The 16,124-nt window shown below is 45.6% G+C and overlaps 3 protein-coding genes across 6 annotated transcripts in view; 1 reads left to right on the top strand and 2 right to left on the bottom strand.

Moving 5' to 3' along the window:
• Nucleotides 1–2,767, bottom strand: part of ALDH18A1 (aldehyde dehydrogenase 18 family member A1) — a 28,385-nt gene extending 25,618 nt beyond the window's left edge. Inside the window, exon 1 of one of the 2 annotated variants that reach the window (XM_017809171.1) lies at nt 2,675–2,767. The gene's annotated coding sequence lies outside the window, so the exon portion shown is untranslated. Of the gene's footprint in view, nt 1–241; nt 307–2,674 lie in introns of those variants that run through there. The other variant, XM_017809170.1, reaches the window with a different exon arrangement.
• Nucleotides 2,768–3,877: 1,110 nt separating this feature from the next.
• Nucleotides 3,878–15,781, bottom strand: TCTN3 (tectonic family member 3). 3 transcript variants are annotated; one of them, XM_017809178.1, is made up of 13 exons: nt 15,729–15,781; nt 14,292–14,410; nt 12,410–12,540; nt 11,380–11,488; nt 11,191–11,309; nt 10,043–10,078; nt 9,560–9,634; nt 9,347–9,472; nt 8,237–8,332; nt 7,946–8,043; nt 7,212–7,377; nt 6,423–6,560; nt 3,878–4,415 (listed from the first exon to the last, which is right to left on the bottom strand). In XM_017809178.1, the coding sequence occupies exons 3-13, from the start codon at nt 12,488–12,490 to the stop codon at nt 4,194–4,196; spliced, it is 1,266 nt and encodes a 421-aa protein (XP_017664667.1). In that variant the 5' UTR covers nt 12,491–12,540; nt 14,292–14,410; nt 15,729–15,781; the 3' UTR covers nt 3,878–4,193. The 3 variants fall into 3 exon arrangements, with proteins under 3 accessions (XP_017664667.1, XP_017664666.1, XP_017664668.1); XM_017809177.1 differs by lacking the exon at nt 15,729–15,781 and adding an exon at nt 14,830–14,870; XM_017809179.1 differs by lacking the exon at nt 15,729–15,781 and adding an exon at nt 14,510–14,796.
• The window catches only part of CFAP46 (cilia and flagella associated protein 46), a 66,449-nt gene continuing 65,556 nt past the window's right edge, over nt 15,232–16,124 (top strand). Inside the window, exon 1 of the mRNA XM_017809165.1 lies at nt 15,232–15,446. The gene's annotated coding sequence lies outside the window, so the exon portion shown is untranslated. The remainder of the gene's footprint in view (nt 15,447–16,124) is intronic.

Genomic DNA, 16,124 nt, shown 5'->3' with positions numbered 1-16,124 from the left:
GCCAGCCCGGCTCTGTCAACCGGGGCCGGAGCAAAACCGGGGCTGTACAGCAGCAGCAGCAGCACCGGCGGCAGGGCCGGGCCCCTCGGCTGCGTCCCTGCCGCGGGGAGGAAACCTCGGGGCCGCGCGGCTCTCCCGGGGCGCTCGGGCCCGCGAACCGCAGCGGCCGAGGGCCTCCCGGGGACCTCCCGAGGACCTCCGCGGACCCCCCGCCCCACCCCGCGCCGCGCCCGCTCCGCACCCGCCGCCTCCCGACGCGGCTCTCGCGGAGCAGCGCCCGCGCACGGGCGAGCCGCGCGGCCTCGGGCCCGCCCCTCTGTGCCACCGCAGCCAATCCGCGGGCCCCGCTCACCCGCCGCAGCCAATCCGGGAGCCCGCCTGTGCCAGCACAGCCAATCCGGGAGCCCCCCTGTGCCAGCACAGCCAATCCGGGAGCCCCCCTGTGCCAGCACAGCCAATCCGGGAGCCCCCCTGTGCCAGCACAGCCAATCCACAGGCCCCGCCGTGCCCCCGCCCCCCCGCCGTCCCGCAGATGATGTAACTCCGTTCCACGTTGCAGCACAAAATCCTGGGCTTTACACGTTACAGCGTTAACAGACGTTTTGTCTGGTCCCGGACTAGTCCAGACAGCCCTACCCACGGCACGAGCTGCTGAGCCATCTCCCACAGCCTCCTTCACCTGGACTCGCCCTGTTCTCACATGTCTGCAGACAGCAGATGAAAGGGCTGTGCAGCCACACTTGTGAGAATGGCTTTAGCTCCTTAGGCCATTTATATCCTTTTTTTTCTCCACTGTAACACAAACCCCTCCACAAGGGCAAGAGTGCTGGCTTTGGTCTTCACTTTACCTCACATTATCCCCTTTGCATTCACTTTTAAATTAAGATAATCATAGAATCATTTAGAACCCTAGAATCTCCTGAGCTGGAAGGGACCCACAGGGACCATTAGGTCAACTCCTGGCCCTGTCCAGGACACCCCAACAATCCCACCCTGAACCTGAGAGCGTTGTCCAAACGCTCCTTGAGCTCTGGAAGCCTTGGGACCGTGACCACTGCCCTGGGGAGCCTGTTCAGTGCGGATCACCCTCTGGGGGAAGAACCTTTTCCTGAGATCCAACCTAAACCTGCCCTGGCACAGCTCCAGCTGTTCCCTTGGGCCCTACCACTGCTCACAGGGAGCAGAGTCGGAGCTGCCCCTTGAGAGGAAGCTGCAGACACCGGTGAGCTCTGCCCTCAGAGCTTTCCTCATATCAAGGCTATTTCATATATACAATCATCTCCATTGCTCTTCCTCCACCTCCCCAATTAGTCCAGAGTACAGCATAAAATATGCTGTACAGAACTGCACAGAGTACTCAAATTTGGACAAAGCAAGGATTTATATAGTGGCATAATATATTTTTTTATTCTGCATTCATTACTTAAGTGATAATTTCTACCATTCTATTTGCTTTTTGACTTTCACTACATCTTCAGCTGACTTTTCAGAGTATCATGCACAGTGATCCTCAGGTGTTTTTTTCCCTGGATGCTGCAGAAAAACATAAAAATAGCATTGCTTTCATACTCCTACTAACACAACATGCAACAAGAGCAGCTGAAAAATTACTGAAGCTAAGCCTGAAAGATGCTCACTTTGCTATTGAACATGATTTTTATAACAATCCAGTAGAGAGTAGCTTAGAAGAGCAAGGGAATACAGCAAACACGGAAATCAGTAAAGCATTTTACACAACAAAAAATATTCACTGACACAAATATGGAAAAGGTAATGTAGTTTCTGAAGTCACTAAACATAAATACTTTACTAGAGAACAGGGAAGAAGAAAACTTTATTTTAACCCTTTGTAATTGCTTCTCTCAGTGTCCTCGAGCAAATCTGGGAAGACAAAGAAGGTAAACACTTTCAAGTATCTGTCAATTTTAGAGTAGAGTCAGCTCAGGCATAAGCATTTATGGAAATATTTGAGATATTATTCATTTAAGAAAATAAAGCTCTTCCTGACTTCACAGTACAGAGTTGCCAAAGGCTTTTGGTAAACCTTGTAAGCTTTGCTCATTAAGTCTCCTTTATCTACAGTTTTATTACTTTTTTCAGAGGGCTGTCAGGTTACTCATAAAAACTTCTAATCTGATCCTGTTCTGTCTACTGTGAAGAAACACTATGTGAAGAACACCGGCTTATCACCAAGTCAGGTCAAAACCTAGGTAGTGACTCTGAGGTGTCAGGCAAGCGTCAGGTGGATTTAAATGTTTTCTTTGGGCATGGAGAAATCTTGTAAGTACCCACAAGAGACCACCAGCAAGAAAACCTCCAAAACAGCAGCTCTGCTCTCACAGGGCCCCAGGGGGTGGAGGCCCGTGCAGCTCCAACCAGCTCGTCTGGTGCTCGCAGGGGACCGAACTGCGATTTCCCGGTCACTCCTCGCGGCAGCACCGCCCCGGGACCGCCGTCAGACCGGGACCGCGAGTCTGAGCGGCCCCGGGGAGCCTGCGGGGTCCGGGAGAACGGGGGTGAGGGTGCCGCCCGGCAGCGCCAAGGCTGAGACCCTCCTCCTCTCCTCTCATCCCTCGGCCGGGAACGGGCCCCGCGCGGGAAGGGAACGGGCAGCACCGACGGACGGTGGGCACGGCCAAGGCTGCTCGGCTCGGCCCGGCCCGGCTCTACTCACCGCCCGGTTCTCCCCGGCCCGACCCGGCTCGGTTTTACTCGGCCCGGCTCCCCTCAGCCTCAGCCGCCGCCGCCTCACGTCGCTTCCGGCCCCGCCCGCGGGCTCTGGAGCTGCTCCTCCTTTGAAACCCAAAATTGCATCTTCCAAGAATCGATGGTCAGGCTTGGAAAGGGACCTTAAAGATCATCTAGTAAAGATCGTCTTCACTCGGACAGAGTAAAACCAGACCTACTGCCCCAAAAATGGCACGCTGGACAGGTGGCTCCAGATACAGTGCTGGCAGCAGGGACTTTCCACAGCGCTGTCCCAGCCCTTCGAACTGAGTACAAACACTCCATCCTGTGCATCTGACACATGAGCCTGCCTGGTGTGTGCCACTGACATACCGTGCCTGATACTGGATTGCAAAAGAGGCTACTTAAGATCAGGCAGTGGGGAAAAAAACATGACAAACACTAAAATACACTGTCATAGGAAACTGCAGATTCTAAATGCACATCCATTGCTATGGCATGGCTACAATTTGTACAGGCCTTAATTCAGGCTAGAACAGGTTATGGGCAAGGCTCTTTCCAGCTCCATTTCTTGCAAAGACAAAATGTCAGAGGAGCCAAACATGAGCTAGAAAATACGACATGTTGGAGGTTGAGGTATGGCAGAGAATTGCAGTATATGATGTATTCTTACTTTATGTATTTGCAGCTCATAGATAAACAGTATCTCTGTAGTCACACTTAACTGATTTATCTCAATAATGTAGAAAACAAGGATGCCAGATCCTTTTCATTCAAGCTATATCCTGACACACTTGGCAATTTGACTTTTGGGAAGTTTCAGTTACTGTCACCCGCAAATTTTCTGGATTCCACAGATCAGAGGCATCAGAGGACACAGGACACACTACAGATGTGTTCCACTAGAAGCTTTGCAAAGGCACAGCTGAGAAGCCCCATCTACCTAAAAATCCAAGCTTGTTGCTGTACTGGTACCAGCAGCCCCGTGTAACACTGGAACACAAAGTGTTCAGCGCAGCCTGCACGGGGTGCCCCAGAATCAGAATCCCTGGAAGCAGCAGACACTTGCACAGAATTCTTTCCCAGCTAATAAACCATGCAAACACTCACAAAGGAAAATACGTGAAGTTACCCCAAAATCTGCATGTTTGGTTTTGTTTAATTTGTGTTATGTCCCTTGATACCCTAATTACAAGTTTTTCAGTTTATTTTTGCACCCTTTTTTAAAGTTTGTAATGAGGGAGAGCAACAAAGTTGCTACACACAGTATATGTACAAAAGCAACAAATACATTTTATTAGCAGTAGGCTCTGATCTTCTTGCCCCCTATTGATTCCACTGGAGTACTTGGCATTGTATGGGGCAGATTTTTCCATCATCTGAAGAATTTAAGATAAAAAATAAATCCTTTGCTAAAAAATATACTTTCATCCAACAGCTTCCTGGAACATATTCTGAATGTACCAATTCACTTACTGAACTTTAAGTACAGGCCTTATCTATTTTCAAAAGCAGAGAATACTAGACATTATTAGAATAAACAAAAAACAGCCAGCCAGATCAACTCTGTAACTGCTTTCTAAATTCAGTGCCACCTTGAATGGGAAAAAGATGTCAAATGGGAGTTTCCAGTGCCTTTGGGGCTGGCCCCGGGGTGGTTCTGGCCAGTCTGTCACGTCAGTGAAGGTAACGACAGTTGTCACAGGTACCGTGTGTGCGCTCAGGAACTGCAACGAGAGGGAAAGCACAGTTTAGCAGACAATGCAAAATATATATGCCCCCTCAATTTTCTAATGGACACCCACCACAGATGACTGGCAAGCAAGATGTCTTTATAACGGTAGGAGTTAAGTGTCCTAAGTTTTCAGTGGACTAAACCCTCTTTCCCCAAATTGATACTTCGCAGGTAAATTGAGGGCACAGGAAAGACCAGTAGCTACTGTGCATCATATGCTACAGATCTCCAAAGTGGCAGCAGTGACTCAAGCTTTGCTAGAGTAAGCCTTCTATTCAGAGGACAGACATATCAGCTAGCTAGTAATAAGAACAGAAGCAAAGCTAGCTTTATTTTTTATAAAATTATAAACTTTATGTAAGATAAGATCACCTGGCTCTTTGGACAAGTGTTTGCTGCCAGAAACAGACAAAACCACACGATGAAATCCTTTCAATAAAATGTCAATAAAATAAAGTAGGGACCCAATAAAACAATAAATTTATTTCAATAAATTTATTTCTCACTTTTTTTTTCCTTCTTTTTTTTGTCTTTTTTTTCTTTTTTTTTTTTTCAGCCGTGTTGGAAGGGACCTCTCAGATCATCAAGTCCAACCCTTGATCCACTACCACCGTGGTTACTAGACCATGGCACTAAGTGTCACATCCAGTTACATCTTAAAAACCTTCAGGGATGGAGAATCCACCACTTCCCTGGGCAGCCCATTCCAATGTCTGATTACCCTCTCTGGAAAGAGTTTCCTCCTAATATCTAACCTAAACCTCCCCTGGCACAGCTTAAGACCATGCCCTCTTGTCTTACTGATAGCTGCCTGGGAGAAGAGACCAACCCCCACCTGGCTACAACCTCCTGTCAGGGAGTTGTACAGAGTGAGGAGGTTTCCCCTGAGCCTCCTCCAGGCTGAACAAGCCCAGCTCCCTCAGCCCCTCCTCATAGGACCTGTGCTCCAGTCCTTTCACCAACCTTGCTGCTCTTCTCTGGACCTGCTCCACCACCTCAATATCCTTCCTGAACTGAGGGGCCCAGAATTGGACACAGCACTCAAGGTGTGGCCTCACCAGCGCTGAGTCCAGGGGCAGAATCACTTCCCTGGTCCTGTTGGCCACACTGTACCTGATCCAGGCCAGGATGCCATTGGCCTTCTTGGCCACCTGGGCACACTGCTGGCTCATGTTCAGCTTCCTTACAGAGAAGTATAAGCCTTGAAACACATGAGCTGCCCAAAAGACTATGTGATGTCAAAAACAAAAAATGCACCAAAATGGGATCCACTGAAACATGCTTGAAAAAGACTATTCATTGTCCTTTATGACCCTGTTAGCTCGTGCTGACATCACAGAACCATAGAATAGTTTGGGTTGCAAGGGACCTGTAAAGGTCACCTAGTCCAAGTCCCCTGCAATGAGAAGGGACCTCTTCAACTAGACCAGGTTGTTCAGAGCTCCATCCAACGTGGCCTTGAGTGCCTCCTTCTGGCTTACAGCCTTCCTCCTTAATTCTTCAAATCTGCTGCCATCAACATTAGTCTCTTCCTCAGCTACCTGGTGATTTCAGAACCTCTAGAGGAACAGAAATGTCTTCTTACACAGATTATCAGCAAGCTGTGGGGTCCATGAAACATAAATCAACTCAAATTCCGTACCAAGGCTTTAAGAGACAACCAGATAAACACGGAGTAACTGAATCTTTGTAAATACAACTTTATACTGAGCATAAGTTTAAAGTTTGAGTCCTTAAGTGGCAGAAGGTGCTTTGGAGTTGGAAAGAAGGTACCTTTTCCAGTTGTGCAACTGCGTGAGGACAGTACTAAACAGATCTCAAAACAATTTTTCATCTATGGAGCTGTTAAATAACAACTCTTGCCATTGCAGCCAGACCACTGCTAAAGTTCAATGAATCTCAACTTAGTTTCAAGACCATTTGATTCCTTGGTTCTTACGCAACCTGTAAATCCCATTTAATTACCTCTGTGTGTCAGGGAGGGGTTTTAATTACATACCTTCAGGGGCTGACACTGGTAAAAGTACCGTGCACCCAGTATTTGAGCTTGTGGGTTGGATAGGAGGCCCACTTTAGTCCACAGTATCTGTATCTCCAGGGTCACAGGAACCATGCAACAGGAAGTGCAACTCGCAGCCTGAAAATAAAATATACTCCAATCAACTTAATATAGTATTTTAAAAGTGAAAAAGGTCCATTATGGTCCAAGTCTAATATTTTGGATAGCATAGGTCACTTCAGCACCAACTCCCTAACTTCTGGTCAGGTCAATCAGCCCTTTTGGAGCTACAGAATTTGTCTCAGCTGTACCATTTGGATTTTGCATTCCATTAGGCCACCTGACAGATTAATAATTATTAATATACAAGCACTTTGGTCGCAAACTTTTAACCTTATTAGGTGATATATAAATATCCCTAGAAAATGGAAAATGAGAAAGGATAATAACAATAAAAACATCAAATTAATAGCAAGTAACCAGGTGCTATTAGTTCTAGAAGGCTGTCAGAAAACTATGTAACACAACACTGGATTCAGTATTAAACCCTTTTGGCCCACTTAGATAGCGGGAACAGGATTCGAGAAATATGAAATCTGTCAGGGTTTGTTGGGGTTTCTTTTGCTAAGTACTCTAACAGTATGAACCACGACTGCCTACAGGTATTAAGACTCCTAAGAGTCAGAGGATCATCACACAAAGAAAGTCCAGATGCCCACACTTCCCTGAGGCAATACAAAGATATGAAAGAAAAAATATTCACAGCTGGTCTTCTTGCATTCATATTACCTGCACACTGCAGTTCTGAACCAGAATGGTCGTCCACTCTTCTGTCTGGGTTGAATGAGCACTGCCAGTTATAGCAAGGTCCTCTGCTCTGTTCATCCCCTGAAAAGCCTTGTATAACTTCTGTTGGATGTAACTACAGTTACTCTCTTCCAGTAATGGGGATAGGCTGGAAATGAGAAAATAACAGCTTTGACAAAGTGATTTCCAGGACAAAAATCCCACTATCAACATCCTGCCTTTGTAATGAGTATTTCTTCTGCTCCTGTAATGAGTCAAGAAGTATTGGTATTAAACAGATGCAATCGTCTCTGCAATGAGAAGGGAGAAAAATATGGCAGGGTAATGCATGGTAAGGAAAACTGACAGCTCTTTAGCCATCTTATCACACCAGTGGTTCTACACTGCCCTGTCAAAAGAACAATCCAAATCATCAAAACAATCACTTTTAAAGATTCCTTTGTAATTCACTCCTCAAATATAAACTCTAGTCTTGTCCAAGACGTATTGTCAGACTACAGCCTCGTGATGTCCCAGAAGGCCTTCACAATGTTCAGGTTATTCTAGTGGTCCCCCATCTCTCTGATATCCAAGTTCTCTTAGGAGGATATGAAAGATCTGTAGAGACCCATTGGTGACCTCAGGGAAGGACCCTGGCTCCACAGCACTGCAGAGTGCTAAGTGAGTCCACACCTTCCAGCCCTGTCAGGAAGGACAACTGCAGAGTGTGTTGTTACCTGAGGTTGCAGCCTGTTCTCATGTTCCTTCCAAACTGTACCGTGTGTCTGAGGAACTGTGAGCAACCTCCATCACTCTCACTCCGTAAAATACTTATCTGACAGACTGCACGTCAAGAAGCCAAATAAAAGCATAAACAGACAGTACTGAACACTCATCTTGTATTTAACAATCCACTCACCCCACACTCCTCCTTTTCCCTATCAGAGGACTACAAAAGTCCAGATAAGGGAGCACCAGAAGTCAAGAAACCCAGTGATAAATAAAAACTGGTAGCAGAAAAAGGATACATGCTGCATGGCACCACTGTTTGCAATCAGCAATGGTGCTCCAGTGATATAGCCAGGGTTTCCACTTCTGGGCAACATATGAGAGAGGGTCTTGGTCTACAGAGATGCAAAGGAAAGAAATAGAAGAAGGGGAAAATATTGGCATCAATGAGATCCATTAATCTCTGAAGATCAAATTCATATTCTCAAAAATGTAAATGTAAGTCATTTTTTGAGTGACTGAATATTATGCACTACTAAAACTCCCATTATTTGTTTCCAAAGTCTCTTTCTTACCTGGAAAGTTCACTTGCAGTCCAGGAGGTAAAAAACTAAGTGTCAGTACCTGAAATGTGGATACTACCAGGAAAGCTCTCAGGACAATGAATTCCTATTGCTCAGCATTTGTGTCTGAGGAAGTGAACAAATCAGTCTGGGCAATTCTACAGATGAACTGCAGAACAAACCCTGCCTTGACCCTGATTCTTAGCGGCACATTCCACTTCTAAATTGTTTTATGGTGAGAGCCTCTGGGGCTAACTTCAACAAGGTTGCACTGCACACTTATCAACCCCTGAGGTCATCACTTACCCAACTTTACATTGCCTCTATGAGACAAGATTTATGTGAACTTAACACACATTAGTATTTCTGAGATTTCCACCCCCTCCAAAGTAACTCTCTTTCCTGCTGCACAGGCAAAGTTAAATAAATTCAGCAACTTTGCTCACAAACACTGAACACCTCAGATAAAGCAATAGCTTCAACCCTTTCCTTCAAAAGACCATGCTGGTGACTCCTCTTCCCTTCCACCCCAACAAAAAAACCCCCAAAACACCCAAACCAAAACAATAGCAAAAATAATCAGATAAAAACAATCAGCCCCTTGAAATTTGTGCAATGCAGGACTGCATGCTTGCACTGAGCCTGAATTTTTCTACTAGTATGGTTTACTTGAGACCAGAAATGCATCCCCTCCTGCCTTCAACTACCATCTGCATCCCAGGGTTCTGTTACTACTCTACCACAGTGACACTGCTCAAATCTTTTTGGATCTCATCTGTATCAAAACTGGTCACAAACGACAGACTACAAGCTTGGTAAAAGCCCAGGGAGGATGGGAGCACTGACCCAGAAGTGCAAAGTGAAGTGCTGCTGCAGAGAGGATCCGAGGTTCCCAGAGATGTTGCTCACTCTGAACTGGACAGAAACACTCTGAATCCCACTCGTGCCACTGTATTCTATCTCATAGATCACCTGAAAGTCCAATTCAGAGGAAAATCAGAGACAGAGAAAGGCAATAACTTTGTGTTAAGCTGCGCAAAGGAAAGGAGATTCACGTACCTCAGAAACCACATTGGTACATGTGTTGTCTCTCATCTGGGGAGCTCCAGGTGGTGCAACTGCAGTGACATTTACCTGGAGACATGAAGCACATGAACAATTATTAATTGTTTAAAAGGAATGTGCATTCTTTACTCTTGTCCACTGCTTTTCCATCCAAGCTAGATTTACCTTCTTGCTGTAGCTGTGATCTGTGGGCACAATACCCTGCTCCAGATGCCCAATTTTTTTCCAAGAAAACAAGCTCCTTCCCTGACTTTAGCCCTATCTGTGCCCATTCATTTAAAAGTACATCCTTCCTTATATCCCTGTTTTTTTCTATAATGTCACACTTTTGTCAAAAAAAACCCAAACTTGTCTCAGGCACAGCACATTCCCATTCTCCCAAGTTCCCAACCTATGGACATTACTATGAATGCTTAAGATTTCAAGTATGTTTTATTTCAGAAGTAGAAATTATTTTCATTGGAGACAGAGACTGACCTTCATGGACTGCACAATGATGCCACTAACTGGGACCTGGGAAAAATAAACAAACCATTACATAACACCAAAAAAACCCCAAGTAAATTTCTGTGTTTGCAAGTGCCTAAAGTCATGAAATCATCACTAAACAGAACCTACATATTATACTGACAAAATTACTTGGTTTATTCCAGATCTGTAAAACTTGTCATCATTTTGTGATCTATAAATCACAGACTTAATCCACAAAATGCATTTTAGAACATCAGAAGACAAATTTAATCTTGGCCTTGCTAATGTCCTGCAAAATGCAGATACTTGGAAGTATCATATCTCTGATCCATTCCTGGAATTCCTTCTTCTGCCATCAAGTAATTACTTTAGCTTCCAGTTAAGGAAAAACTGAATTTTGGCCACAATGACAAAGAAAGCCCTGAAAACATGAGTTAAATCTGATCAATAGAATACTCTCTACTACAGTTATGCTGATTTACATTTCCAATATAAGGGGGAACAGCGTCATCAGTCTTAGTAAGGTGTTCATATTTACAATGTTGTTTTCTCATAGAACACCAGAGAAACTCTAGAAGGCAAGAGGAGATATTTTCATATAAACATTCAGTAAGACCAGCACGATGAATGCAGAATAGTACATCCATTACTTTGAAATTAAATCAAAATAAATAGTGGAGAAACTGATATGGAATTCAATCTATGACTGTAAACAGAGCTAATATTGATAAGTGGCCTTCCATATGATTTTAGAGGTAACATATTGTGTAAAACAAATCCTCATTCTTTACTGAGTACATGCACTACTTGGTTGATCAAGCTGATAGAACAGAAAGGAATACTTTGAACAACAGTCTGTTTAAAATGCAAGAGAGTCTATATAAACCATTAAAACTACGAAGTATCAGTGAAGCACCTGTTAAACCCATTAATAATTTGCTAATAACTGAAATTTACTTGAAAGTAGTTTGAAGGATTATCACCAATCACAATAGTTTTAGCAGGTGTCCCAGCAAGAAGGCCTCAACAACTGGGAGATCAGGGAGGACACACTACATGACCTTCAGTTTTCCAGTTAGCTGAAGTTGCAGAGGAAAGCAATGCAAAGTCAAGCAACCATGATTTTGCACAAAAGCAAGAAATCTGACATGCACCTTCAGCACAGTGAAATCCCGGTAGTAAGAGGCAGCGTCGAGGGCAGGGTCAGTCATGCAGCTCTTGCTCAAATTGGCAAAAATCCGAGTACAGCTTGTACTTTTACTGTCCAGGAAGCCTGAGTTAAGACATGACAACAGATCAAAGAGAAGCAAATCACCCTAAGATATTCCTCCCCTTTTACTAACCAGCAGGATTTCCATCAACACAAAGTCCGCTGGCTCCCATTTTTACTGGCTGTCTAAGCGTGCTCAGTACAGATGATGAATCGAAGTAGATTAGGATTGGATCACCAGCCTGAAAAGACAGTTTGGAGAAATCACAATTACTGTGGAACACAAGGTGATGTCATCATCAGGGCAAAGAGACAAATCTATACCTCTTCTTTGTGTACACTCAGCTTTGTCTAAAAGGTTGTCCAACCTTTTAAATACAAAAAAACTAATCAGGAACTTTCTATACACCAAGGAATGAAAAGAACTGAGAAACAAACACTTTAACAGTGTGCTCTGGTAGCCAGGAGGGCCACCTCTGTCTTGGTGTGCATCAGGCTCAGCATCAGCAGCCGGTTGAGAGAGGGAATTGTCCTGCTCTGCTCTGGAGTGGCCTCACCTGGAACCCTGAGGGCAGTTTTGGGCACCACATCATAAGGTTTAAAGCTACTGGAGAGCATCCAAAGGAGGGCAACGAAGATGGTGAAGGGACTGGAAGGGAAACCATATGAGGAGCAGCTAAGGGCACGTGGTCTGCTCAGCCTGGAGGACACTGAGGTCAGACCTCATCAGGGTCTCCGGCTTCCTCACAAAGCAGCAGAAGGGCAGCACCAATCTCTGCTCCCTGTGAGCAGTGACAATACCCAAAGGAATGGCTGGAGCTGTGCCAGTGGAGGGTCAGGGTGGATCTCAGGAAAAGGCTCTTCCCCCAGAGGGTGGTGGGGCACTGAGCAGGTTCCCCAGGGCAGTGGTCACAGCCCCAAGGCTGCCAGAGCTCAAGGAGCGTTTGGACAACGCTCTCAGGGATTGTTTGGGTGCACTGGGCGGGACCAGGAGTTGGACTGGATGATCCTTGTGGGTCCCTTCCAACTCAGGATACGCTACAATTCTGTGATAATATGGATTACAGGTACAAAAGTAAGACTCTTTCAATCTGTTGTCATTAGATCTCATCAGACAGCTTTAGTAGAAGTGTATGTACAAACTGATTATGATTTCAACTCACGCGGTAAAAAGCAGAGAATGATGGCTGGACTTGTGATGGTGCTATGAAAGAGTGTCTGCCATACTTCTCTAAGAACTTCATAAAATCAGATTCTTTGATATCCTGGGGCTGTTGGAAATAGTTCAGCTTTGCTAGAGTTTGAAAAGAGAAAAAAAAGAAATCTGCCAATATCAAATTACTAGAAAAGATAAAAGTTAATATTGTGCCAACATTTTTAAAAGGAACAGCTTCAGTAATTATAAGCTAGATGGTACCTTATATTAATTAACCCAACTTAACACTTCTAACAGGCTAATATGGTCTAGGAATAGGATGACATCCTGAGTAGTTTGTACTGTTCATGATTAACAGATGTTAATACACGAAGTGACTTTCCAGAAAGCATGAAAACTGCTTTACAACTATTCTAACATGTGCTGTCATTTCTGTGAGATACCCAAATTAGACACACATGACATTTTAATTACAAAGCACTACCAATTTATGAGATCATTAAAAGTGACATTAAATGGATTCAAAATAATTAAGGTTGGTAAAACTCAAAAGTAAGTATAAATAGACAATAGGCATCCTAAAAACCAGACTTTTGAAAGGTCTTCCACCGTGATTCCCTCTTGACCCAGTGGTATTTAATAGTATGGTTACAATGCTGTAATGTATTAAATTATTGTTGCCAAAACACTGTTATAAAGTGGCAAATTATTAAAGATGTGCTATGCAGACTCATCAATGTGTTTGTTTGAACAATAAACTTTTCAATACATCCAAATAAAACATCTTACAAGGTTCGAGGACCACAGATCCTACCGACAACAGGACAAGTGTCAGTATTCTCAATTACAGTAGTACCAAAAAGAATTTAAGTAATCTAGTAGGTTTGGAGAAAAAAACCATACATTAAAAAAACCACCAAACAAGCTTTCAGTGTAATTCTGCTGTTTAAGGGCAGAGCAGATGCTCAGAGGAACAGTGGAGCAAGCAGAAACAAAAGCTTTTGAATACAGCATTAATCAAGCAGTCAAGTAATCCTTTGAAGGAGATAAAAGTCAAAGCAATATTAAGCTCCTCCAAGGTTCACAAAAGTAGGTGCACAGAGTACCTTGCTTAATAATCACTTGAGGGTATAATCATTAAACTGAAAAAGAAAACACTTGTAGTTGTGCTCTGAATGGACACAAAACATTCAGGCAGCATCTGTAAAGAGCTGAGAAGCAGGACTAGATAGTATGAAACTAACCCTGTTCTGACTAGTTGTTGTACCTGTTAACCTCCTGAGCCCCACCCAACCTAAAATGCTCATGGATTTAGGTCAGAAGTAGCTGGGACTGTGGGTCAAAACTCCCAGAAAATGACTCAAAAGAGAAAACAGTGTGTTCAAATGTGAGACCCTACTGAACAGCAATAGATGCCAGAGAGTTGGACATCAAATCAGTCAAATGAAATACAATGTGGAAAAGAGGAAAAGCGTGTTAATGGCATATCCTAAAAGAGTATATGATTACCAGTAAAAAAATCATTGCCAGATGAGAAGATGAAAATAAGCACGTATAATAAAGAATACAAAATACAGAAAGAAATCAATTTCTGAAAAGGATAACAGTGGGATATTTCAAACATCCTTATTTGCTGCTCTAAGTGTAGCAAACTGAGTAAAGTATCTCAGATACACAAGCAATTGATAAAGGCTGATTTGTGCTTAGCCAGAAACCCTGCCCTTACACGGAGTGCAATCATCTTTGTGCTTGTCTTTGGTGATCACTATGCTCCCTCTGGAACAGCCAAAATAATCAGTAACAATTATAACATATCAGTTTTTTAAAAAAAAGATTCCCTAAGCAGAGGCAATCTGTGAACGAATGATGTATGAAGAAAGGTTACTTACAGTCATTCAGCTGCACACAGAACAGATCGTGTCCACCAGGGACAGCAATAATGTCTGTAGGATAAGGGGTGTTACTTCTGAAAATGAGTGACTTTTCCACACACACTTGACTCACAGACCTGCAAAGACAAGCCCCCCACACTCAGTAAACTGTTAATAGGCTATTCTTGCAAAATTTCCTATTTTATATTAATGCCAGCAACAGAACACAGTATTACTTTTCATCAGTTTAGATGTGCTGTTGTACAATCTGCACTGATAATCAATTACAGAAAGCCTCTCGTCATTGCAGTAACTTTGTGGAGCCTCTCTATTACTATATTCAAAAATCACTCTGAAAGTCCCTGGACGAAAAAGTGGTAAAAAAATTCAGTGTCCATGTATGACAGCTGCTCTCGGTTCTCATCCTAAGTGCAATCTGCGAAGACAGATTTTACTCTGCAATAGCCGAAACCATCCTCCTCACTGACGGAATCTCGCGGTCTGTACTTGCTGGACTGTCTCCCCATCGTAAATGCTCCTTTTACTACGACCGGACCTCCCAGTTCCCAGCGCCAGCGGCCTCATCGCGGAGTAACCGAGCCGCGCTCCTCCCGGGCCATCGCGGTGCCGGCCCCGGGTGTCCTCTCGCAGCCCCCGGCCCAGCGCTGCGCGGTGCCGGTGCCCCGGGGCCGCGGCCTCAGAGCAGCGAAGCCCGGGCAGCTGAGCCGCAGTTCCCGCCGGGGCCCGGGCCCGGTGTCCCGGGAGGCGCCCCAGCGGCGGGTGCCCGTCCCCTGCCCACCTGCTGCGGCCGGAGCGGCGGGCCGAGCCCGCGGGGGCGCGGACGGGCAGCAGAGCCAGCGGGGCCAGCAGGGCCAGCAGCGCCCCGGCCCCGCGCATCGCCGCGCCACGGCCGCGCCGAGACACCGCGCATGCGCGGCCGGGCCGGGCCGGGCCGGGCCCTACTGCGGGAGGAGCCCTCGCAGCTACTCGTCTTGTCCCAGAAGCGGGGCTTTAGGGGACTAAAAATAAAAGACAGGCTGTCACACAGCTCATTTGAGCGCAACCACGTCAGTCAGCCCACCTTGAAGCGTGGACTCATGGCATTACGTTAGTATGCAGCTTGGGAGTGAAGGGAATGTGTGCCTATCTCCACAGTCATACATAAACTCCGGGGTACGTAATGAGATGGGACAGCACCCTCAGTACAGACTGTGAAGTTGGCCCTAAGCTCCCTTACCGTAGAGCCGAAGGAAAGGAGCAACAGACGAGAAAATGCTACGGAAAATCATTTTTGTACTCTCTTACATGTTAAAAAAACGCACTACAGAAAAGCCCTCTGGGAAGGACAAATTTGTAACACATGAAATGTTTGAATCTGCAAGCCATGCACGAAAGAATCAGAAAGTAATTTTAATAAAAAAAGGACACGGAGCAAACCAATGGTTCCTTTGACACCTGTACTATCCTCGTTACAAAAGTTGCCGATGAGAGCATTTCTTAGCGCTGCTCCCATCCCCAGGAAGCCACCAGTCGTTACCGGTGTCACCCACGAGCCCGCGCCCGCGCCCTCCGCGGTGGTTCCGCACCGGCACCGGGGCGTGCCCGGCCTCAGCTTCCCCGCCTGGGGCCGGAGCCGCGGGGGCTGGCGAGGCCAGAGGGGCGGGAGGTGCGCGCCCCTGCTGTGGGAGCGCTGCCGGGATACTCGTGTGTTGTGGGAGCGCTGCCGGGATACTCGTGTGTGTTCTGTGGGAGCGCTGCTGGGATACTCGTGTGTTGTGGGAGCGCTGCCGGGATACTCGTGTGTGTTCTGTGGGAGCGCTGCTGGGATACTCGTGTGTTGTGGGAGCGCTG

The sequence above is a fragment of the Lepidothrix coronata genome, unplaced genomic scaffold (genome assembly GCF_001604755.1).
Source record: "Lepidothrix coronata isolate B3197 unplaced genomic scaffold, Lepidothrix_coronata-1.0 Scaffold25, whole genome shotgun sequence".
In the NCBI taxonomy this organism is placed as follows: domain Eukaryota; kingdom Metazoa; phylum Chordata; class Aves; order Passeriformes; family Pipridae; genus Lepidothrix; species Lepidothrix coronata.
The sequence above is the reverse complement of the archived record's forward strand: the minus strand, read 5'-3'. Positions and strand labels throughout refer to the sequence as shown.